Source organism: Sphaeramia orbicularis, chromosome 22 (assembly GCF_902148855.1).
Source record: "Sphaeramia orbicularis chromosome 22, fSphaOr1.1, whole genome shotgun sequence".
Lineage (NCBI taxonomy): Eukaryota > Metazoa > Chordata > Actinopteri > Kurtiformes > Apogonidae > Sphaeramia > Sphaeramia orbicularis.
Window position 1 is genome coordinate 40981566 of NC_043978.1, and position 24106 is coordinate 41005671.

The 24106-nt window shown below is 38.4% G+C and overlaps 3 protein-coding genes across 7 annotated transcripts in view; 1 reads left to right on the plus strand and 2 right to left on the minus strand.

Annotated features, from left to right (window-relative positions):
* The window catches only part of LOC115413483 (zinc finger MYM-type protein 4), a 30448-nt gene extending 18019 nt beyond the window's left edge, over positions 1-12429 (minus strand). For 2 of the 5 annotated variants that reach the window (XM_030126354.1, XM_030126351.1), the window contains exons 1-9: positions 11991-12110; positions 9796-10393; positions 9132-9187; positions 2003-2146; positions 1828-1891; positions 1511-1707; positions 1277-1401; positions 348-582; positions 48-260 (exon numbers count right to left, since the gene is read on the minus strand). In XM_030126354.1, coding sequence (XP_029982214.1) covers positions 48-260; positions 348-582; positions 1277-1401; positions 1511-1707; positions 1828-1891; positions 2003-2146; positions 9132-9187; positions 9796-10393; positions 11991-12029 — 1671 coding nt within the window. In that variant the 5' untranslated portion in view covers positions 12030-12110. Of the gene's footprint in view, positions 1-47; positions 261-347; positions 583-1276; positions 1402-1510; positions 1708-1827; positions 1892-2002; positions 2147-5423; positions 5896-6664; positions 6768-9131; positions 9188-9795; positions 10394-11990; positions 12111-12264 lie in introns of those variants that run through there. The other 3 variants (XM_030126353.1, XM_030126352.1, XM_030126355.1) reach the window with 3 other exon arrangements.
* Positions 12430-13163: 734 nt separating this feature from the next.
* On the plus strand, positions 13164-18668 carry adprs (ADP-ribosylserine hydrolase). The gene is made up of 6 exons (XM_030127539.1): positions 13164-13558; positions 14885-14981; positions 15138-15345; positions 16331-16518; positions 16643-16743; positions 18234-18668. Exons 1-6 carry the CDS (start codon positions 13372-13374, stop codon positions 18626-18628), a joined length of 1176 nt encoding a protein of 391 aa, XP_029983399.1. The 5' UTR covers positions 13164-13371; the 3' UTR covers positions 18629-18668.
* A 1572-nt stretch (positions 18669-20240) lies between these two features.
* LOC115414116 (b(0,+)-type amino acid transporter 1-like) lies at positions 20241-22986 on the minus strand. Its single transcript, XM_030127331.1, has 6 exons — positions 22270-22986; positions 21297-21430; positions 20936-21065; positions 20731-20855; positions 20560-20647; positions 20241-20471 (listed from the first exon to the last, which is right to left on the minus strand). Exons 1-6 carry the CDS (start codon positions 22984-22986, stop codon positions 20241-20243), a joined length of 1425 nt encoding a protein of 474 aa, XP_029983191.1.
* Between the last annotated feature and the right edge of the window lie 1120 nt (positions 22987-24106).

Genomic DNA, 24106 nt, shown 5'->3' on the forward strand with positions numbered 1-24106 from the left:
ATGTCTAATATAACTACTTGCAATACTAAAGGTTATGAGTCATCTACCTGTTTGTACGTGCTGATACAGGTGGGGCCACAGAAGTTCAGCTCAGATCTTTCAATTGTCAGCGTCTGACAGGAGCCTGAGCTACTATTGCAGTAGAGTCCACAGCCTTCGCAGCAGTTCATTGCTAACTGTCTCATCTTGCGCCATGTTACAAAACAAGCGTCACTACAGAGCCTGTGCAGACGGCCTTGATGGCTGACCTCATGTTCAATCTATTGGAGAGAAATTCAAAATCAAATACAAAGACAAGAGAAGAAATCTGAAACAATTTAACACTCATCATCATCGGCTCATCTCACCCTGCTGGTAATTCTGCAGACACTGCAGAAAGGTTTTTCAATCTGCCGCTCGACTGGTTTTTCGGGAGGCCTCTCCACTTTCCTCTCAGACCGTTTTTCGACCCACTTTTCAGGAATGTTCTCTCCGGTTTTCTTCTTATGTCTGTACACTGACAGACAGAACTGGCCACAAAAGTTCATGAAGGTTCCCGTTTCTGTTGGAATCGTGATCATGTCCTTCGGCTGAACAATCTCCCTGTGTACAGAACAGCAATATTAAATATGAGTGTCGAAAGAGGGGCTAAGAGGTAGCAAAAAAAACAACACACTTGTAAAACAAATTCAGTTCTTGTTAAAACTGTCTTCGCCAATGTGATTTTCACCTGTTAATTTCAATTTCCTTTTTAAGGATTATCAAACTTTAATTTACAGCATAGACAAGCATAATAATATGTTACTAAAACTGATTAAATAACTTTTACATGCTGGAGAGGTTACAGGACTTTTTCTCACTCTCAAATATCACAATTAAGTGCTCCAGATGGCAAGACATAACTTCCAAGTAAAAATAAAATTTAACTGAAAATAAATGCCAGTATTTCCACACTCTCTCACAGTTTTCTGCCTGTCAGTTTTGGCAGGATTACATCTAAACTACTGTGCTGATTTTTATGAAACATAGTTGAAGGGTAAAACATCAGCAAGGATGAACCCAACATATTGTGAAGCAGATGTTCATTTCACTTCCAAATGACAACATGATAGTGTGTGTGTCTGGGACGTTACAATCTGACCGTTGGATATAAAGAAGTGGCCAATGGTCAGGGCCAATTCAACTGAAAACTATACCCAGTCACCAAGAAATCAATCAGTGCTTCTCCAAATGCAGCCAAAGTTGACTAAGATGCTGGAATCAGTTTAGAGTGAAGTGAGCAGAAAGCTGTACGCACTTGTTGCACTGGAAACAGGATCGCGTCTTATTGGCTGGAGGCAAGTGTCCAGTCAAGCAGACGGTGGAGCAGAAGAGCTGCGTTGACCCTTTCCTTTGGAATGCTGTTTGACCTTTCAGCAGGACCTGGAACCAGTCACACAACCAATAAACTGATTAATTTACTGACATTTAGAACATCAACTTTGTCCTTTATCATGTTTTTCCACACTCTGTTACACAGTTCCAACGGTACCTTGGAGCAACCACTGCAGCGCACACTACCAGGAATGGGAGGCTGAGGTGGGCGCGGGGGTATCGGTGCCAGAGCTGGTATTGAACTTGGGACTGGAACAGGTGGTCTAATTGGGAGGGGAGCCATAGCTTGTAGTACAGCACCTCGACCTGGGATGAAAATGGCCGCTGGGGGCGGTGGTGGGACAGGTACTGGCGCTTGAGTGAAAGAGAAAAGATATGGGTGAAGCTAAGAAATGTTTACCCAGGGTACAAAAACAAACCTCATTAAAGACGACCCCCCCCCCCCCCCAACTAGTAAAAGAATAGAAAACTCACCTGGGGGAGTTGCAAATGTGTTCCCTCCACCTACAGAGTACACAGAGCTGATCCGCAGCTCTTCCTAAAATAAACAAATAAAATAAACACATAGATGAAGTCAGATCTTGGCAATTTAAAGAAAACCCTTAGCTGCTTTCAGTACATATTTCTCACATCTGCGACCTACACTTACCTCCTGATCCAGCTCCTCTTTGATTTGTCTGATGGAGCTCTGAGGCAGTAAAGCAGCATCGTACCCCTCATCAATGGGCTCTTCTTTAATGTTGACATTAGGAGACATAGGGGGATCACTCTCTGTTTGAACGGGCTCAGGCTGCTGAAAGAGTAAGAGGATTCAGGGTCATTCTTTCAATGTACACAATTAATTTTACAGCACTTCTAAAGGTTTTTAAGGCATTTTAAAAACATTATGATTGTAACTTCAGACCATTTCCACATTTCTACCAACAAAAAATAAAAGGCATATAGAAGAAAATGGCAGCACCACCATTACTTGCAAAAGTGATAATTGGTTGCATGCTGGGTAGTGCAGTCTGATCAATGTGATAACCTCAATACTCAAAATAATGAGGAAACAGTGATGAAAATATACAATTGTGTGATTTGAAGATTATGAATTAACTGTGAGAGGTGTAGGTGAGATTCAAGTTAATGCAACTTTATAAAAGTAAATATAGCAAAGGGTAATTCCGTGCCAAACCACCAGATTTTAGAGAAAGTTCCCGACTCACCATCTCAGATTTGCTTCATAATTTTTTATTTTGATGCCCTTGTAACAAATAACAACTGTGCAAAATTTTAGGCCAATATCTCCACTAGCTTTGGAGATATTAAGCCTACAAAAAAGGGGCGTGGCCCCATAGTCTAAGTGATACAATCAAACATCCATAGTTAGAGGGCTAATAACTTTTGAACTATTCATACTAAATGGTTCAAATTTTCACACCTAATTCCTGGATATAATAAGGCTAAGTACACATATGGAGAGCTTTGTATGTGACATATTTGCAGATTTATGGCATGCCAAACATGGCTTCCTGGAATGCGCATTTGTCCATGGTAGCACTTTTGGCTCTCTATATCTCCAGATTTAATGACACCAGATGTCTGATTCTTTTTAATATCTGAGACAAGTTATAGTACTGCCAGAAAAACATGTTATATCTGTGACAAAAATTATATTCTCTCATATACATGCCCCTAAAATGGAAAAAAACATGTTGAGTCTGTATTTTGACTGCTTATAGCAAATGTCTGACAAGGTCTACCAGAAAACAAATTATCTCAGTGAAAAGAACTAGGTCTAATTGATATATGTACCCATTACGAAGTTGGTGCTGTGAAGAAAACTATTTTATTCAAGCTGTTGAATACAGGTTTTAAGACATGCGGAAATGTCATTCACAATGTTACATTACATACTATGCGTATTGTTAATTCAAATTCTCTTGATTCTTGACTACATAAATGTAGTATATTTGTAGATATGATAAATGATTCAAAAATGAATCTCCCAAAAGTCAATTACACAAATTTATTTATGTAGACTTAGTACATCTATCTGAAGCTTTTCAATAACTGGTCAATTTCTTTTGCCGCATCAGATGGAACTATATATCATCTACCAGTTGATGTGATTGGCGCATCTCTGATCTTTATTATGTGTATTAGTGGCACCCAACAGATATCTTCTCTTCTGGGCCAACTGCAAGACTTTGAAGGACCATGAGGGTGCATAAATTGTACTTGCACATCCTGTTCCTCCCCAGATATTGCACAGATATTACCAATCCACCATTGCCGATCATAAATGCATGCAACATATTTTCCTGGTATCATATCTGACAGGGTGTAGCCTTCTTTCTCAACATCATCTACAACCTGGGGATGAGTGCCATTCATGTCCACAATGAAGCTTGGTCCACCAGACACTCTGCTGATCTGCAACTGGCTCTCTGAGATGGGAACAAATGAGTGGTTGTCCCTTGTTCCTGGTATTGTTGAGGACTTTGAGTCTCTCCTGAAGAACTTGCTCATTGCTTGTAACTTCTCCCTTTTCAATCCAAATTAAATGGATGTTTTTTAATGTTTTTTTCTGCCAATACAAAGAGATCTCGTGGTGCAGTATGTGTTGTGAAGTAACTGCCTGTAAGCTGGCTCTGGCTGCAGAGCGCTTCAGTGCCACCTATCCCGTTACAAGGTGATTTTCCATGGGACGTAGCAAAAAAGTTCCATTCAGCTGTCATTCCAAAGTCTTCCTGGTGATGCAACAGATTTGTGAAGTTTTTGTACTGGACAGCTGATCCATCACTAAAGTATGTAAGTTTTGAAATTTGGGTATTGAACTGCTGAATATATGGAATCACTGCTTTTAAGAATGTGTGAACAGCTACAGTATCATGCTTCAGGCAGTCACTTATGACACATATAGATATGCATATTGTTTCGTAAGTCCCATCATCTTTGCTCTTCTTCATGTAAATAGCAAATGGATGAAGGGTGCACTGGCCGTTGTCCCAGTGGTACCCCTGCACTGCATCCTGTACCAAGAAAGAGTAGTTCTCTGCGAAATCCAAAAGTACTATGCATGAATCAATTGCCAGGTTTTCCTTCATGTCCTTCAAATATTTGCTTTGGTGCTTTGCTATAAAATGATGAGCTGTCAATTTGTCTGTTTTTTCAGTCAGTGTTTGTGGAGTTGTCAAGTGTTCAGTTAAAGTGGTTCTGTCAGTTGACACCCACTGTTTATAGGTGAGATGATCCAATTCATCACTAACTTTACTTTCCAGGAATTCTTCAAGTTTTTCAATACCAGGGCAGTTTTCACACCTGTGTAACATGCAAATACTGTTGTCTGTACCACAAACCAAATGTTCATATAAATCAGGAAGAGTTACCTCAACATCATTTGTGGGGAATGATACATGTAGAAGTTTAACATTTTGATGGCGGGGGCACACACAAACTGAGTGTGTTCCTTTGGCTCCAACAGTAACACATTCTTTAGGTCTAAGTTCACAGAATTTTGAGATACCAATACGTAATTCAGGATTTTTAGTCTTGAATACTGGGTAAGCTTCATTCAAGTTCATCAACAATAATCTCTTCTGTTTCTGAACCCGTACTCCACCTTCTCTCATACTTTTGTAGTCCTTTGCACCTGGCATCATTCTAGAAATATCCTCCTCATAGAAGAAAGCCTCAACTTGTTTCACTGTTTCTAGGCTGAGAGGTCGACCTTTCTTTGTGGGAACCTCTAGTAATATACCTTGTTCATGCTGAAGCTGTCTAGCTCTTCCTACCATGTATTCACTTATTTGAAATTCTTCCATAATTTTTGGAACAGTCCTGCTTTACGGAGCCAAGCTTAAAAGGGAAATTGTTTTACTTTTGGTTGATATCTGTATTTTTTCCTTCAAGGCATTCACAAGGTAATCCATATCGCTAATATTACTGGATCCTTGCTGAACTTTCACTGGACTGTCTAATTCATGAACAGATATTTCAGCACAGCTAGATATGATTTCTTTTGATCTGTCTTTCAGCTGTTTCACTTTTCTTTTGGCATAGGCAACTTTGTCCCGTGAACTAACCTTCCTAATCTTGCATGGTGATACGCCTAGTCCAGTGAGGCTCTGGTTAAGCTGCTCTTCTTTGTCTTCCTGTTGTATGAATTCATCTTGACTACTTTCAGTTGCAGCGGTTTCTGTTCTAGTTGATTCCTTATTAGATGGATCTTCTTGAGGAATGACAGTTTCTGTTTTCTTCTTACGACATTGAGGACAGAGCTTCATGCCTGCTTTCACTCCTTGACTTCCCGTAATTTGATTTATTTCCTGGGCTTGCACCAGTGTCACAGTTCTCAAACTTTTCCTTCTGTTGTCATCATGGAAATTGAATGGATTACAGCATTTCTTCTGTAGGTTAGGATACAAGTCCAAGTATGCATACTTATGATGCAAACATATCACAGCATCTTCTGGCAAGGAATGCAATTCACATCTATGCATGAGCAATTCTTGGTCAGTAGTGGACAAGGTTTCAATCTTAATCAGCTTCTGAGGTCTGAAAAAAATTAACGTAGATGTGTTACATATAAAGAAATTTTGAATAAAAATAATAAAAAAGACTGATGTATATTATAATCAGAGATGCCAACATGTACATTTTGGGTGTAGTTTACACGTTTTAGAGCTATAAACTACTCCCAAGGGTTTGCCATAAAAAACTACTCTTTGTGAGGATTCTGTAGAATTTTTAATTTTTAAGATCGGTTAAGAATTGACAAAGTTAGGTATCCTGAAATCCTGAACATAATTTTTTGATTTGTACATGCATTTAATGTTTTGGCATGATATTGTATAGATTATACCACATGTACATGATGTATAGAACACTTAGAGACAAATGCCACACATACATGATGTATAGAAAGAACACTTAAGAGATTGACTTGTGTCAGCTGAACATATAACTTTCTTACATGCTTTATCATAAGATATTATGGAAACAGCTACATATGTCTACATATGTCCTAGCATGAACTACTCTTTCACTCATCCAAAACTACTCTTTCTGCTTGTCCAAAGTTGGCATAGATCTCTGTATAATAGACACTACACTGAAACATTTACAATACTATTCACAAAACAAATTTTTAAAAAAAAATTGTGTTTTCTTTCTATATTGAAATGCTTCTAAATTATTACTCGAACACCTTCTGCATAATAAATACTGTACTAGTGTATATACCTTGTATTTATAAAGGTTGAAATAAAATCTTAAATGTGACAGTTATTGATAATTCCAATCATTTCTAAATTAAAAGCCTTACCTTTTGAGGTTTTTCACATAATCCACTTTGTGACAGTCGTCACTACATTGAAGCTTCTCTCCAATGAAACATGGTAACATTGATGAAGCCATATTAATGTTACAAGCCTGAAATTCAGCATGGAACAATATGATCAGTACACCCCACAATAGGCTACTTCAACTGAATCTTTTTAGCAAGTCAGCATGCTTTCTGTTCTGGGAAGCAGGCCAATACGATTTCACAAGGTGATGATATCAGACCCAAAAGTGCTTCAGTAGCAGACTGCCAAGGCTGATGATGACATCAGATACCAGTTTTGCTACAGCAGCAGACATCCAAAAAGTTATAACCCAGAATTGTAATCTCACTGGTCAAATATTTTATTTTCAAGTTTTGGCTTCTGTGAGATTTACAAATATACAACATGTTATGTATATGCAAAAGAATTTGAATTAATAATGACATAGTATGTGATGTAGCCTTGAGAGTGACATTCTCGCATGTCATAAAGCTTCTATATTCAACAGCTTGAATAAAATAGTTTTCTTTACAGCACCAACTTCATAATTGGTACACATATCCATTAGACCTAGTTCTTTTCACTGATATAATTTATTTTCTGGTAGACCTTGTCAGACATTTGCTATAAGCAGTCAAAATACAGACTCAACACTTTTTTTTTTCTCCATTTTTAGGGGTATGTACAGGGTGGGGAAGCAAAATTTACAATGAACATTTAGTTGTTTTTTCTCAGCAGGCACTACGTCAATTGTTTTGAAACCAAACATATATTGATGTCATAATCATACCTAACACTATTATCCATGCCTTGTCAGAAACTTTTGCCCATATGAGTAATCAGGAAAGCAAACGTCAAAGAGTGTGTGATTTGCTGAATGCACTCGTCACACCAAAGGAGATTTCAAAAATAGTTAGAGTGTCCATAAAGACTGTTTATAATGTAAAGAAGAGAATGACTATGAGCTATTAAAGAAGAATGGGAGAAGTTGTCACCCGAATATTTGAGGAACACTTGCGCAAGTTTCAGGAAGCATGTGAAGGCAGTTATTGAGAAGAAGGAGGACACATAGAATAAAAACATTTTCTATTATGTACATTTTCTTGTGGCAAATAAATTCTCATGACTTTCAATAAACTAATTGGTCATACACTGTCTTTCAATCCCTGCCTCAAAATATTGTAAATTTTGCTTCCCCACCCTGTATATGAGAAAATATAATTTTTAATCACAGATATAACATGTTTTTCTGGCAGTACTATAACTTGTCTCATATATTAAAAAGAAACAGACATCTGGTGCCATTAAATCTGGAGATATAGAGAGCCAAAAGTGCTACCATGGACAAATGCGCATTCTAGGAAGCCATGTTTGGCATGCCATAAATCTGCAAATATGTCACATACAAAGCTCTCCATTATGTGTACCTAGCCTTATTATATCCAGGAATTAGGTGTGAAAATTTGAACCATTTAGTATGAATAGTTCAAAAGTTATTAGCCCTCTAACTATGGATGTTTGATTGTAACACTTAATATATGGGGCAACACCCCTTTTTTGTAGGCTTAATATCTCCAAAACTAGTGGAGATATTGGCCTAAAATTTTGTACAGTTGTTATTAGTTACAAGGGCATACAAATAAAAAATTATGAAGCAAATCTGAGATGGTGAGTTGGGAGCCTTCCGGTGATTTGCCACAGAATTACCCATAAATCAAAATAAGAGGTACTCTGGCTTCCTTCCACAGTCCAAAGGAAGACAACTTAGTAGGATAAATAGTTTTTCTAAACTGCCTGTAGGCATGAATATGAAAGTTGTCCATATGTCAGCCCAATAATGAACAGGTATCCTGTCCAGGGTGTAGTCTCTCTCTGACCACTAACCCAGAGCCTGGGTCTGTCTGAGGTTTTACCCCCTTACCATCATATGAGGCCTGCACTTGAAGGATTTGTTGGGTTTGCTCTCTGTATAGAATTTTTAAAAGCCTGGACTTGAATTTATAAAGTGCCCTGGGATAATCAATTATGATTGGCATTATATGAATAAAACTGAACTGGACTGAAAACTGAATTGAAACAAAATGCTTCTACATTTTTTGGTTATTGTCATGCAAAAAATAAACAGGGTTCAAACATGCTCTGGTCTAAACATTTCAGATAATTTCAAAACAATTAAAAAAAACACCAGAACCACACGATAGTAAAACCTACAAAGAGCTAAAATGAGCGAATAAAGTAAAGGAGAAAAGGGGAAAATTCTATGAAAACTAATGCCATAGTCCTTGCATTAAATTTTTAACATTTACCAAGCAGCTGAGTTGCTTTCCCTCTGCGGTGGCTGACCTCCAACAGGTGTTGGTAGTAATTTCCCAGCATGCAACACTACATTTCTCGGCAATGCAATAGTGCTGCTTTTATTTGATTCAGAAACAAGGTATAAATGCATCTTAAGTTTCAGACGCTCACCTCCTCTCCCTGTTGGCTGTCTTCTGTCTCTTCTCTCTGATTCAGAGCACCTCCATCTGAAAAAAGGAAATAAGGAACACTAACTTCAACTACGAATTCCCTTAAATGTACACACTACAAACACCCTCTATGTTTAGTGAATTATTTCAAGATTTAAAGAATATAAGTGTATTAATTTGAATGGACTGTAATGACTAATGAGTTTGACTGCATTATTGTGAATGTCTGAGATATGTTTGATTTGCTTTGAATAACGCTTAACACATGCATGTATTTAAAGATGGGCCAGAGGAAGAGTAGCTTCTTCCAGTGACAGCTAATGGAGATCCTAATAAACAATAAGCCACAAGTAAATTCGGTTCGTATGCACATTCACAGAAATGGGTGATAGCATTTCTATTTTGCAATATTAGAATCACATCCCCTCCTATGTATGTTTATTTAATTTGTCCAGCAAGTTATTTGACAAATGTCATTATTAATTCACAGTGATCCTTAAATCTGTCACAAATAAATGCAATCACAGGTTTGCGATGCTGACCACAATGTCTGACAATTCAGTCACTGATAACCAATAGCTTTTGATCTTATCTTGGGCGAAAAAAAGGATTACAGGTGAAAAATATATTTTAACTGATCAGTGAATACCATTAAAAAGCAATACCTTGGCTATTCTCAGGTGTTTGGTCCTGGGATGAGTGAGAGGTGTTGGCACTGCTTTCTTCCCTCTCTCGTTCCTCCTCCTCCTCCTCTTCCTCTCTGGCCTCACTAGGAAAAGGGTTGCTTTGAGTTTCACTGTTGCCCTCACATGGCTGGCTGCGTTTTCTCTTTGTCTTGCCAACGTCACCATCCTCCATAGAGCCCACAGGGAGGGCAAAGTGCCAATCTTCTTCTTCTTCTTCTGTCCCATAAGAAGGAACTGCATCCATTGCATTATCATTCGCTGCCCCGCCACTTCCTCCACCTCCTCCTCCTCCTTCACTGGCTTTCATAGTAAACGAAGATTGAGGTTCTGAGGAAGGGGAGGAAATGCGAGGAAATGACGACTCCCCTGCCCCTTCATCTATCTTTTCTTCTTGTCTGCTGCCGTTGCTGTCCTGTTCTTCCACTGGCCGGAGCTCCTCTTGTCCTGAAGTTTCATCTCCACCCTTCGTCTCCTCTGGACCACTCCTAGAGGAGGTGGCCGAGCCTCTGGAGGAGTCAGCAAAGTCTCCAAGCCCCATTACTTCGTCAAACACTCTGGACAGGCGCTCCTCGTGCTCCTTATAACAAAAGGGTTAGATTAACAGAGTACTTTGACATAAAAAGTCACCCCAAAGATGACCTGTGACTTTCTCTTTTGACCGATCAACAGGCCTTATAAACTGGAGAAACTATAGTGCTGTCTCTGTCAACTGTTGATGTGAATACTGCCCTAATTGTTCATGTCACTCTGCACCTTCATCATACCGAACATTACAGTTTATTTTTGCACCTTACCGTTTATTTATCCATCTTTTTCTAATATCCAGGTCTGTTTTTATACTTATAATTTAAAATGTATACTATTTTTGCTCTTGTGTTCTGTTTTTCTGTGTGCCATACTGCTGCTCCGTAATTTCCCAGTTTGGGATCAATAAAGTGCATCTGCCCCCCCCCCCCCCGAACTGTACTGTGCAAAACTTTTGCAGGGTTGCAGTGAGGGTACATATTTATTATTCAATACACTTATTAAAGCAAAACAAAAAAAAAATATAGGAAATATGTGCATAGTAATAAAAAACTCAAAACAAAAAATCAATTTAAAAGCTTCTACATACCTTCCCATACCAACTTTATTTATAGAGCACTTTAAAAACTTAACAGTTGGCCAAAGTGCCATACACGAATCATAAAAGAAGAAAAAATCTACAAACAAAACTTTGTATGTAGTGAGACATCCATTGGTATTTAGTACATCTTGAATCCTCTTGGGTAGACACTTTTTTTTTAATTCTGTTTATACATTTACTGTATTGTGTCTTGATATTGAGACCAATAGATGCTTATGTGTGGTCAATGACCTTACAAGTCAATATAATGTTATAATCAGGAACACAACACTTTTGCACATTAAGGTAATTAAAGATGTTAAACATATGATTTGGGTTGTGAGGTTTACCTTAAGATTATATGTTGTACCCCTCCACACTGTCATCAACTAACACCAATCTAGCCTGAGTTAAAGTGACATATGTAAAACACAACATGGCTTTAATGGCCCCAGTATGTGTCTCTTTTGGTTCTCAGTGTCCTGTTGTGTATTATTTTAATCAATGCAGGCCTCATGTTCTCTGATCAAGTAGAGACAGCCTCCCACCAAACTCCAACTAATATGCTGCAATATAATCGCATTTTGCATATTTATGGTTCTACAGATGACTAGAAGACGATCATTTTAGACATCCTAGTATTTTTAAGAGTCTCACATTAAACGGCATTTGTAATAGCCTAGCTTTGCGACACTTAAGCGTAGTAACATCACTTTCTATTGTTCGCAATGGCTCACGGTGATGCAGAGGCTTCATGGGAGCCACCGAGTGCAATACAAAGTTACAATGTTAGCTCATGGGATTCACAAAAGTCCCCCAGTCATACTGTATTAAGTACATTTGTTGGCTGATTATCAAATCGACTTGCTATAAAACGGAGCTTGGCGTAGCTGCATGCATCAAAGCTAAACGCTGGTAAGCTAGTTAGCGTTAGCTTACATATGCACATCTGGACCTCGGAGCTAAAGCATAATAGCTGGATGTCCCTCTATGTGTCTCTATCAGTTAAACATCTGGTCGCAGTGTTTGCCTGCTTGTTGTAAACACGTAGCGGGTGGATATTTCGTACCTTTATTCGTTTAAGTCTAAATTCCTCCGAGTCCGCCATGTTTTAATTATGCTGCAGACGCCGCGCTTCCAAACATCCACCCACCTATGAGGATTGTGGGTTTTGTATGCAAGAAGCTAGCACAAATAGTCATGAATGAGCTAACCAGCTAGCGATGATTAGTTCATTACGAAATGGCTGGATGAAAAGGATAACTAACCTGATTGACTTTTAAAGCAAATAATTTAATCAAATATGAATCGGACAGTCAATAAAAAAAGAGTTGGTGCTTTACCGTGCAGGAAAGGCGGGTTTAATGCAGTCGTGGGAGGGGTTTCTTCAACCTTTTAGTTTGTATTCACTGCAACCAATATGATGGTTGGATACATATATTTATTTATTTTTATGCTGATACAACAAAAGCAGCAGGGAAAATGACATCTTGTACAACCAGCACCAGATCTCCTCCCCAGCAGGGGGCGAGCTTTACAAGTACATAGTCGTACCGTAAAACTCAGAGAGTTTGCACAAACGCTCTGTCGGGCATGCGCAATACGGGGCTCTGCCATAACACTAAATACGTTGGACACGATGCATTAACATCATCTGAACCACTTTTCCAACCGATACAAGTAAATAATTCAGGTAGAATACAGTGTCTCAACTTTTCATCATTATTCAGTCAAACTCATATAAATGCACAAAAGACAATGATTGTAGACCCTTGTTTTTATGTTCAGTAATTGATATAACTGACAAAGTCGCTTTTCAGTTTTGTGACATAATTATATTTACTGAGATTTTATGAACAGCTACCTGATTAATTAATTAATTTTCCAAAATTACTTATTGGAAAATGCCTGCCCGTCACTGAAAAATGCAGAGAAAAAATATTACAATAAATGGAGATAAATTGCTTATGAAAGGTTACATTTAGTAAGTAAGTAAAAGTTGCCATAAAAGTAGTTCTAGGTCTTAACGGATTAAATATTTTAGATCAGTAGACTGGTCACCTGTAGCTATTTATATCTTTGAGGGTTACATTACGTTGAGTTTAATACTTAGCATCGACGCTAATGAACAAACAATAACCGTTTCTCCAAAAACGGGTCGCATTTATTTGAACCATTTCGGTAGTTAACGAGCGCTCTACGTATAGATATACGTCAGATAGAACAGAACGCAGCCTGTCCGTCAGCGGAAGTCGGATCTATAAAGCGCATTTCTAGGCGCTGTGACCTCCGCTTTTCGTCGGGGTCAAACAGCCATCAAAGCCCTTTCAGGAAGCAGGAGCAGGGGGAGTTAAGTCGACGTTTGTTGTTTGCACCTGCAGTGCCGTCCGGTCAGAGGACCAGCACCGTGTTTCCTCGGTGTGGGCAGTGGTGTCTTCACTGGCGAATGAATGGCAATGACGGCAGCGAGAGCGGTGGCAGCGGGGGGCCCGGCGTCTTTGTCCCGGTTCAGGGGTGCGCTGGTCGCGGGTGTCTTGGGTGACTGTGTCGGAGGGGAGTTTGAGGGTGCAGAGGAGGTACCCATGGAGAGGGTGTTGCAGCACCTGAACAGCCTGGACGATGAGACTAAGGGAAATGGTTAGTGAAAGGAGAATGACATGAAAAATGAAACACCTGGTTGCAGGGTTGTTTGTGTTTACGACTGTAAGCACAAACACTGCGCCTCACCGGATACGGAAAATATCCCTAGGCCAAAATAAAATGTACTCATGTAAACGACCTAACTGTGGTATATAAATAAAAGAGGATAGGTTTGGACTCCTATCATTTTTTTTCTTTTAGATGTCTAATTTTCTCATTTATCAAAACGAAAAAAAACCCCAAAACAGCTTTTTTTCTGAAAATAGACTGTTTCCCCAGTTTTCTGTGTTATAAAATCCTTTTCACCCACCCACTGAGCCTGAAAGCAATATTTAACCACAGCTCTGATTAATGAAACCTCTATTACTATAGCTCTGGTAAACTCTAGTAATAGAGCTTACATGTATATAGTTTTTTTTTTGTTTTTTTTTTTTTTTATTACACTGTTCTTACATTTTTTTTAATCATAACTTGTATTTAAAATTTACTAGAGACACCATTTACCAGCAAGGAATTACTTTGTAGGTGTTTCCATACTTGGCAAGTAAAGATGATTCTGACTCTTAGACAGAATATGTCTCCATGTCGCTACCTTTTACGACAATTAATAGGTCTTTAAGTGAACTGACCAGAAATGTCCCTGTAAGAAAATAAATACATCCTGTATGTAATGTCTTTTCCAGCCTGTGCTCCACTCTCAGATTATCCTGGTTCACTCTGAATGACTCCCATCAATCACATATTTTATATTAAATCCTGATAGTAATATGTCACTGTCAGTACAACTTTGTTAATGGGTTCCCCATCCAAAGCGATGTCCATAAATCTGAACAGATTACATGTTCAAATAACAAGATGATATATACAATTTAATTTATGTAGATGGTGCTTTTCTAAATGTACAACTAGTTCCTAGTGCAGTTTTGATCTGCTGAGTAAATGTTTAATTAGATGTTAATGTTTTAGAAGTTAATTTATATACTTGATTAAACTATAATATATAAACTAGTGGTCATTTAATTTCATTTTACAGACTTGGCCCCCTTAGGTCATGTTATTGATTTTCTTGGGGGAAAATAAGAAAGCAAACAAATATGAGAATCATTACTGTGCGTGGTCTAGAAATTCACGTATCACTAGATAGAGTTGAAATTTGTACTAAATGTAAAATAAATAAATAAATAAAAAAGTAAGATAGTTGTTAAAGAGGAATTCTTTTTCAAGTATCATTCCACAAGAAGATCCATGACATGACTGAAACCTGGTATGTGTTGTGTATGGGTTGTGTATAATGTTTTTTAATCCAGTGTTTGTGTGTGTTAGGTATCCTTGATTACAGTGATGACACTGCAATGGCACGCTGTGTGGTCCAGTCTCTGCTCACCAGGACAGGATATGATGAGCAGGACATGGCTCGCAGGTATATGAATGCACATTAAGTGACAGTACTAGTTTTATACAGTGACATAAGGATCTATTTTTAAGCATAATTTGCTGTAAATAACTGTTCCAAAGACCTACCGAATAAATTGGATGCAGTACTTTCATAAACACACTCACTCTCTCATTTGTGTAGGTTTGGTAAGGAGTTTAGTACATCCCCAGGTCGAGGATATGGTTCTGGTGTAGTCCAAGTGTTGAAGAAGCTCTCTGCCCCACAACTCAGTGACGTGTATCAACCAGCCAGGGCCCAGTTTAATGGTCGAGGCTCGTTCGGGAATGGGGGGGCCATGAGGGCTGCCCCATTTGCACTGGCTTTCCCAGACCTCGCTGATGTTAAGAGGGTGAGTGAAAGCCATCGTTGAAGAAAATCACTTCATTTCAATGACACATGATTAGCTGTAGGTGAATTGCATTATTTTTCCAGTTTGTCTATCACAGACATGTCCTCTTCTGCTCTTATACCTGTACACCTGTTTAGCGAAAATGTTAATTTGTTAAAGACTGAGGTTTTGTAGTGGTGTCACAAAGCCCTCGCCAAGCGCTCTGTTATATAACAACCACGTAAGAACATTACTTGAATCTTATCCAGTTACATGTTAACTCTCAGGTGTTTCATACCTCAAGTCAGATTTAAAGCTATAATATGTAACTTTTCTGTTGCAAAATACATATGAAAAAGACTTGGTGTATATTATATATTCTGCTGAGCTGTGTGCTTACATTATATGAAATGTTTACAACAGTGTAATATAACTGTAAATATTGTTATCTGTGGCATCATAGTCCCTTCATTTATTCCAGTTTTTTTTATTTAACATTTAGCAAAATTTCTTAAAATACAATTTTTTAAAAAATGTTATTTTATTTGACAAGATATTAAGAAGAGTTTCAGAAAACAGTTGTGAAGAAAAGATGGGAGAAAAAAGAAACACAAAAGAGAACAGGAGTAAAATATATGTCATTCAATATAATTATTAGCCGACCTGAAAACAAAGAATGAGATAAATTTATTGCTTTAGTCTTTTTCTTTTACCTGCAGACTAAAATGACATCAAAAGTGTACATCACAAAACATAATGATAATACATTTTTGACACTTAACCATGACTTAAACATTACTTGTATCTATATTATGTATATTTGAGATTATTCCATACCTCTTCATGTATTTCACTTCGACTACAACATTGTCTTTCCTTTTTGTTTTAGTTTAAAGACCTGCAGTAGAGTATTGACTCTCTGGACATTTAAGTTGTAGATGTTCCTTCGGATACACCAAGCTGCCAGTACAGACTCTGTGTGGTTTCTCCCCCTATTTCTCTCCAGTTTGCTGGCCTGGGTGCTATGCTGACCCACTCCTGCTCTCTGGGATACAACGGTGCAATTCTGCAGGCATTGGCTGTCCACCTCGCCCTGCAGGGGGCACTGGACCCACCTCAGCAGTTCATCAACAGGCTAATTGCAGAGATGGAGGAAGTGGAAGATAATGAAGTGACACGCAATGATGCAAGAATGTGAGTAGATCTCGAATTGACACTTGAACTCATGTAATGAAATTTTAAAGGCTTCATATATGTAATTCAAGGACTACTGGGAGATTTTTAATCAGTATTTTTTATTTCGTTTTTTTCTGTCCAGCCTTAAGGAAGCTGAGAAACCATTCTGTGAGCGCCTTCATAGAGTTCGAGACCTAATTGACAGGAGCAAGGTCAGCATAGAGGAAGTCATCTCAGAACTGGGTCAGTATGTGCCTCCTCACTGGTTGTCTGTACAAGTAGCTTTCATTCTTTCATCTTCTTCAATTTCATATTCCTCATTTGCCTCTCTGGAAGCCTTGTAAAATATAAAAGGATTGTAGTTCCAAGTATTGCAAATGGCTTTGTGATTTCAATATAATTTAATCGTGTATCTATGGTACTGAGTTTTAGTATTTTGGATTTTCAACAGCTGTTATTAGCAAGCTCAGACCAAAATGCCTCTGGATACAACACAACAGTCAAAGCCAAGGCAATGGACAAGATGAGCATTTGCAGGTGGCAGCCTTACATCGTATCAAACCACATATTACCGGCCTCTTATCAGATCAGTGGGCTTGGGCCTTAGCTCAAAAATGAAGCCATTGTGGAAGGACCTTAAAGTTGTTATATCAGTGACAGCTACTAGAGTTGACTCCAAAAAGCCCTGGCTCACGTAGACTTGCATTGAACCCCTCTTTCAAAAGACTAAAGCACTATTTGGACTGGATTAGTTTTACATGGGCAGGTGGGGTAATGCCACTTTACCACAGGACATCAGTAATATTAATGGGCAATTTGCAGGGGCTAAGAAATATTAGTAATACTACCACAAGTGGGAGGGGTAAATCCATTCACACACCGTCATCCCCTCCTGTCATCATGTGCATATGATGTTGCTTCCCAATTAGGCTTGAGTGTCCAAAATAAAGTCTGGCTCAGGCCCCATATTTGTGTTCGAACCCGACCCATGCCCGACACAGTTGCATCCGAACTCGACAGGCACTTCAGTGTTTGTGTTCAAACCCAATCAGTTAAATCCAGTATTGTCATTAAATTTACTTGTTTACACATTTGTGGTATGTGAACAGTACCTTTATTAAATGACTACATTGCAACAAATCCTTTGCGTTGCCACTACAGAAACAAAACCTAAGACTTGGGGTGACATGAGGTTTCACATGCACTTGTCCGACTGCCTACTGGAAAACTGAGTGCTTCTTCAAGAGCCTCCATTATTGAAAATCTGCAAAAAAACAAAACACTTGTAAACAGGATATGATAGAATATCTACACACATATTAACTACTGGTCTATTCGCACAGGATTGGTGTTACCAGGGTTCATTTTCCTGGACCTTTTTACAAAAGGTAAAAGTCGCGGTAATCTTTACTGACATTGTGCAGTAATGATTACTGATGTACTACATTCTGTCGGGACTAAAATCTCTGGCAATTATTACTTTACCCCACATCCCTATGCAAAACTAATCCAGTCCAAATAGTGCTTAAATCAATCATTTTTATACATGGATCTTACCGGTCACATCCATTTCCATCCGTGGTCCATCTTTAAACTTTTTATCTGCTAATTTGTAGCTGAAAATGTTATTTCGCTCAGGGGGATAGGGACTCTTTCTGACATTTTTCCCATACCCTCATTTCTATCTTTCAGTTTTTACAGTCTTAAACTCATTCATTCATTTCTACTTTCAGGTAACGGTGTTGCAGCACTCCACTCTGTCCCCACTGCCATCTTCTGTGTCCTACATTGTCTGCAACCCCGTGAATGCCTCCCCGAGAGCTACGGTGGCCTGGAGAGGACAATAGCTTACAGTCTGGCTCTAGGAGGAGACACAGACACAATAGCCTGCATGGCTGGGGCCATCGCCGGAGCCCACTATGGCATCGAGGCCATTCCTCAGTCCTGGATAAAGTGCTGCGAGGGAGCAGAAGATGCAGATGTGAATGCAGGGAGGCTTCATGCTCTGTACTATCAGTCAGCAAAGGGGGGTGGGAGTGGGAATGAGAATGAGAGGGGAGAGCAGAGCTGCGACGACAGATCTAAAAATGCTTCTAACGGCACAGAGAAGAAGACCAGAGCAGAATGATTATTCAGCTGGATTCAGACAAAAGGACTCACACACACCAAGCATATAAAAGCAACATGAGGACATTTCATCCAGCAGGTATGAAATCTTGAAGCTTGAGAAACCATATATTTATGAAATATTTGTGAGCCATGTGTCAGGTAACTGAACTCAGCTAAAAAATTGAAAATGTCAAACTCTTATTTTGAAACCATGACAACTGATACATGACAAATTGACTGCATTGATAATTATACAGACACTTGATCTGTATTATGTATACACAGTGTTACATAAATCCATCCCACCTGTCCCCCTTCCTTTTGGTTTTGTGTAGAACAATCTTTTGTCAGGTGAAAGGTGCACTATGAAGGCCATGTCTTGTTTTATCCTTTTGGTGGATAGCAATTATTTAATAAAGAGGTTTTGTAATTCAAAGATTTTCTTGAAGTTTTTTTTTTTTTTTTGCAATTTTTCACCTAAAGCACTATTTTGCACATGCAAATTGTCTCATCACTATCCTTACAGCACAACAGGGCTGCATTTGGAAGAAATTTAACACATTTTGCAGGAAATAATATGTGGTGTTGTGAAAAACAAGGTTTTCACAGGGTTTGTGTATAAAGAATGAAAAAAAAAGTTTTTACGTAATATTTGGCTATTTTTACAATATTTATTAAAACTCACAATTACAGATTTATGCAGCAAACTCAGACATTAGAAATACAAAATGCAAAATTGATTACGTCTTACTTTTTTCCCTTTTTGTTTGAGTGTCACAATGACAGGAAAAACCCTGGTGCTGATGTTTCATATTCATATATTACTTTCAAAGATGGAAGCTGTCACTTTAAATGAAAGTCAGGATAAGTGGGTCAACCAACACAAAGTAATTACAAATTTATTTCTAAATTGTTTACTTTTCAAGTTTGACGAAAAACAGTACAAAGTAGACACTGCATAAATAGGCATTAGTACATATCAGACTGTGACATTCAAGTATAGAAATGAAGTATAAAATCATTCAGGAATGTTAAGTTGAGATGGTGGATGTGATTCTTTTGTTATAATGAGAATGCTCAGTGCTGTACACATTTAATGTAAGCAGTGTATCAGGGAAAAGGATAAGCAAAAGTTCAGTTTTTGCTTCTACCTATTCCTTTTTTGTAGTTTATGTTTGCTGTAATTATGACTAAATGTAATGATTGATGTCCAAACCTAAATAAACAACTCATTCATGCATTCATTCAAATAAGGTACAAATGCTTCCTGGCGCACTTTTTCTACAGACAGAAAGAGAAAAGCACTCAGAGAGCGCAGATCTCCACCAAGACAGATCTGCCCCCCCGATCACCAAAATTTAACCAGATGTTCCTTGTGCCAGTATCAACATTTCCTGAAAATTTCATGAAAATCCTTGGATAACTTTTAGAGTTATCTTGCTAACAAACAAACACGCAAACACAAAAAGCAAAGTGATCACAATACCTCCTTGCGGGGGTAAAAATGGGAGGTAACATTGATTAGCTATTGGATGTAAACTGTAATGTCTAATAAAAAAGGAGCAAACTACACATACTTAAAACTGCAGATGTGAAAGGCTGGGTTTCTATTTAGTTTTTAGTTTACAAAATCACAGGTTTTTTTCTGCCGGGGCGACTTCGAGGAGCAGCTGCAGGAACACTGTCAGCTTGGTCAACAGGCCTGGGCACAGCTTGTAATGGATGAACGGCACATAGACTATAACTCCACTGAAGATAAATAAAGCCACATACAGATATTCAATCTGAGGACTGTCTATGATGGGGGCCAGCACAAGGAATATCGCAGCAATAAGGACCAGTATAGGGAGTATGATGGGAACCTGTGGAGAGAGAGGAAAACAAGCTGATTCTCAGTTGATGGTATAAATAAATGTTTGTAATGATTGTTTTTTGAGCATGTGTACTAACTCTGTATGACCTGGGGAGCTCTGGTTTCTTAATCCTGAGATACAGGAGTCCAGACAGAGTGATGGCATAGAAAAACCAAGTTGTGAAGCTGCCAATGGGAATGAAATGAAATGTTAAATGAACACAAGCACTTTGAGTGCAAGAAATGGATGACGTAGACCTAGTTTTCACCTGATGTAGTTGACAATGCTCTGGAAGTCCCCAGGGATCAGCACCACCAGGGAAATGATGGTGGTGAAGATCAGCGCTGGAGACGGCGTCAGTCTGTGCACGTGAGCCATAGCGAGAATTTCTGGCTATAAAACAAACAGGTGGAAGGATGAAACTTCAGCTTTGTATCAGTGTTCCATGTTTCAGAAGGTATTTTGATTCTCACCATGTGTCCCTCTCTGGCAGCAACAAAGCACATACGGCTGCCGCCAAAAAGAGACCCGTTCAGTGAACCAAAAGCAGACAGAGCTGCAGCCACAGACATGATCCAGCCCCAACTTCCTAACACCTTGTTCCTGTAAGAAAGTTCCCACAGAGACTGAACCAGAATCCTCCTCTGAGCTTACAGATCACTAATTTAAAGACACAAATTTAGAGAATATCTGTCTTATCTTGTGCACTTGTTAGTAGGGAGTCAAACTGCTTTCTTCCTGTTCAGTGACTCAGATTAATGCCCCTTAAATAACATCAATCTCTATGTAACATGTACTGTATGTGACATGGAGATGAGATAATGTCGGTCTTACCCCCATGTAATTGCTACTGCATTGGACGACATGAGCTCAGTGGGTGTCATTACTGTGAGGTAGCTCACATTCACCAGCAGATACAAACCAGTCACCAAGGATATGGCGATCACAACAGCTCTGGGAAGATTCACCTGAGGATAAAAAAAACATTTTACATTACAGCTCAGTAATGTCATGGTAATAGTGGAGTAATAGTTTTGGAACACATGGGTAATAATGTAGTAATACCAGATAATTACCAAAGAAATAACTATGTAATGACTCCTGTAAAAATAAATTCTTCAACATAAAAATGCTTGAAATATTTAGTTTAGTCAAATAGAAACAAGATGTTTTGCCTTTAACAGTCTGATTCATTGGTGTTACCTAGAAACTGCCAAACATGAAAAGGATTCACGTTGTGTACATCTATGATCTCATTACTAAATGAAAAAATCAGATCCTTCACCATAAAATAAAAGCATCAGCATTTTGTAAAATGGAATATACTTCCAACTAAAAGAAAATAAAATTGCGCAAAATTAAGATCAGATTATGTATTCATACACAAATGTTTATCACTGTATAAATCACTCATTATAATGCATGCATTATTATGTATCATCATCTCAGTTGGATTGAACTGCAAAGGCAGCAATGCAACCTTGATTTTCTTATTATCACACTTATATTGTCCCTGTTGGTCTTAACACTGACAGCCCTGAATGTTTATTTCATGGCCCGTGTAGCTTTACTAACAGTTTAACTGTTTTATCACTTATCTATCAAATTAAAATTCTGAACCAGCATTCAGTCTGCAGAGAGACAAGGAGCTTTTTCCATAGACAAAATGCAACACCAATATACAAGATATCTAATTTTATCATTGCTTATAGATTGCAGAAACTTTAACAAAACACTTTGTGTCATTATTTGATAAATACATAATATTGTTTGCAAAAGTGCAGGATTCATCTTTTTACAAACTCACCTCTGGTCTCTTCAACTCTTCAGTGACATAATTCAGGTTGTACCAGCCAGCATAAGACCAGAGTCCTTGATAAAAAGCCATCCCTATAGTGTTTAAAGAATACTGAGTGCCTTTAAATGCATTTTCAGCATTCAAATTTTCCACAATCACCCTGGTGCTCTGTGTGACCTCCACTATGCCTCCAATTACAATGGCTGCTAAAGCCAGAATCTTTGCCATCAAGAAGATCACTTGTATCCTGACAGCGATGCGGACATTCAGACTGTTGACTATGGCAACCACCAATATACTCACAGCTGCAACACACTTCACTATCAGCTGAGGAGGATGGCAGCCTGGGTAAAAGGGTGCCAAGACATACTCTGAAATGCTAATTGCCATTGCTGCAGCACTAAAAGGCTTCATAACCAGGATAAAAGTGATTGCTGCAAAAAAGGCAGGGCATGAACCATAGATCCTCAGTATGTAGATGAAGTCAGCACCAGATTCACAGATGATTGTCCCAAGCTCAGCATAAGACAACGCAGCAAACATAGCAACCACTCCTGTCACAGCCCAGACAAGCAGACTGGCTCCAGGACTTCCCGCATAGCCCATCACAAACTGTGGGGACATGAATATCCCAGATCCGATCATAGTTCCAGAAATTAGGGCAACACCACCAATCAGCCCTATTTCCCGTTTAATTTTCAAGGCCTGAGGTTGTTTGTCATCCATGGTCACAGAGATTAAGCTGCACAGGACGAAGACACTGCTCTATTCCTATACAGTGGACAAACATGAATAAAGTAACCACACACCTGAACAACAGGTAATAAAAACATCTAATGTAGGCAGGGCTGGAGTGGGACTCATTTTCAGCCCTGGAGTTTCATATCTCAGACCAGCCCACTTTAAATCATAACCTATATGTACTTATAACCTTATGTGTGAAATCTAAAATAGTGGACTGTTCTCAATAGCTTTGTAATTCAGTGTATTTTTCTAAAATATTTCCAATTCAGTGCAAGGGTTGCTTCACAATTTACATTTACTTCAATATGAGTGCACATCTCCAACATTATTCTTTACATCACAACATCCTTTTCAACAATATCAGAATCTATATTCTGTTCAAATAATTGTTTATAGATATCCAAACCTCAAATTAAATAAAAGAATAAATAGAATAAAATAGCACATTAGTGTTCACAGACATATAATCCTTATAAATAAAGAACAAAATAATTATTGCATTGTACTCTTTGTTCAAAGACCCACCAGCGGATACACTTTTATCGGAAGCTCCAAAGTTTTAATGTTGAATCTGTTTTTATGAAAATGTTTTATTCTTTATTTTTTGAGTCTGTTTTAACGTTTTCCTTTATCTGCTGGTTTGGATCACTTACTTTTAAAAATAAAAAACACCTGGAATACATTGTATGGGTGTACAGCAAGATTTTAGTCATAAACCTTCAGGAGCTTTCCTCCTCTACAGCAGTGGTTCCCAACCTTTTTTGGCCCTTGACCCCATTTTAACATCACAAGTTTCTGGCAACCCCAGACATTCAAAACAGAGAATTTTTTTTTCGCTAAAATTCATTTGTTTTTGATCATGTAATAGTTTGCTATACTACGTTGCAAATAAACGTTAATTTTAGATGACATTTAGGCTATATAATGTATATTATTAGGGACGGACGCAGAAAAGCCAGGTGTAGATTGCTGCACAAAGTGACAATTTTATTTTCCATGGTCAGGATGTGTACAGTCAGTCCAGCTTGTATTTACAAGGCTGCAAATTAATAGTCAACAAACAATAACTCAAACTATGAATTATGAAAGAGCTGCAGCATCT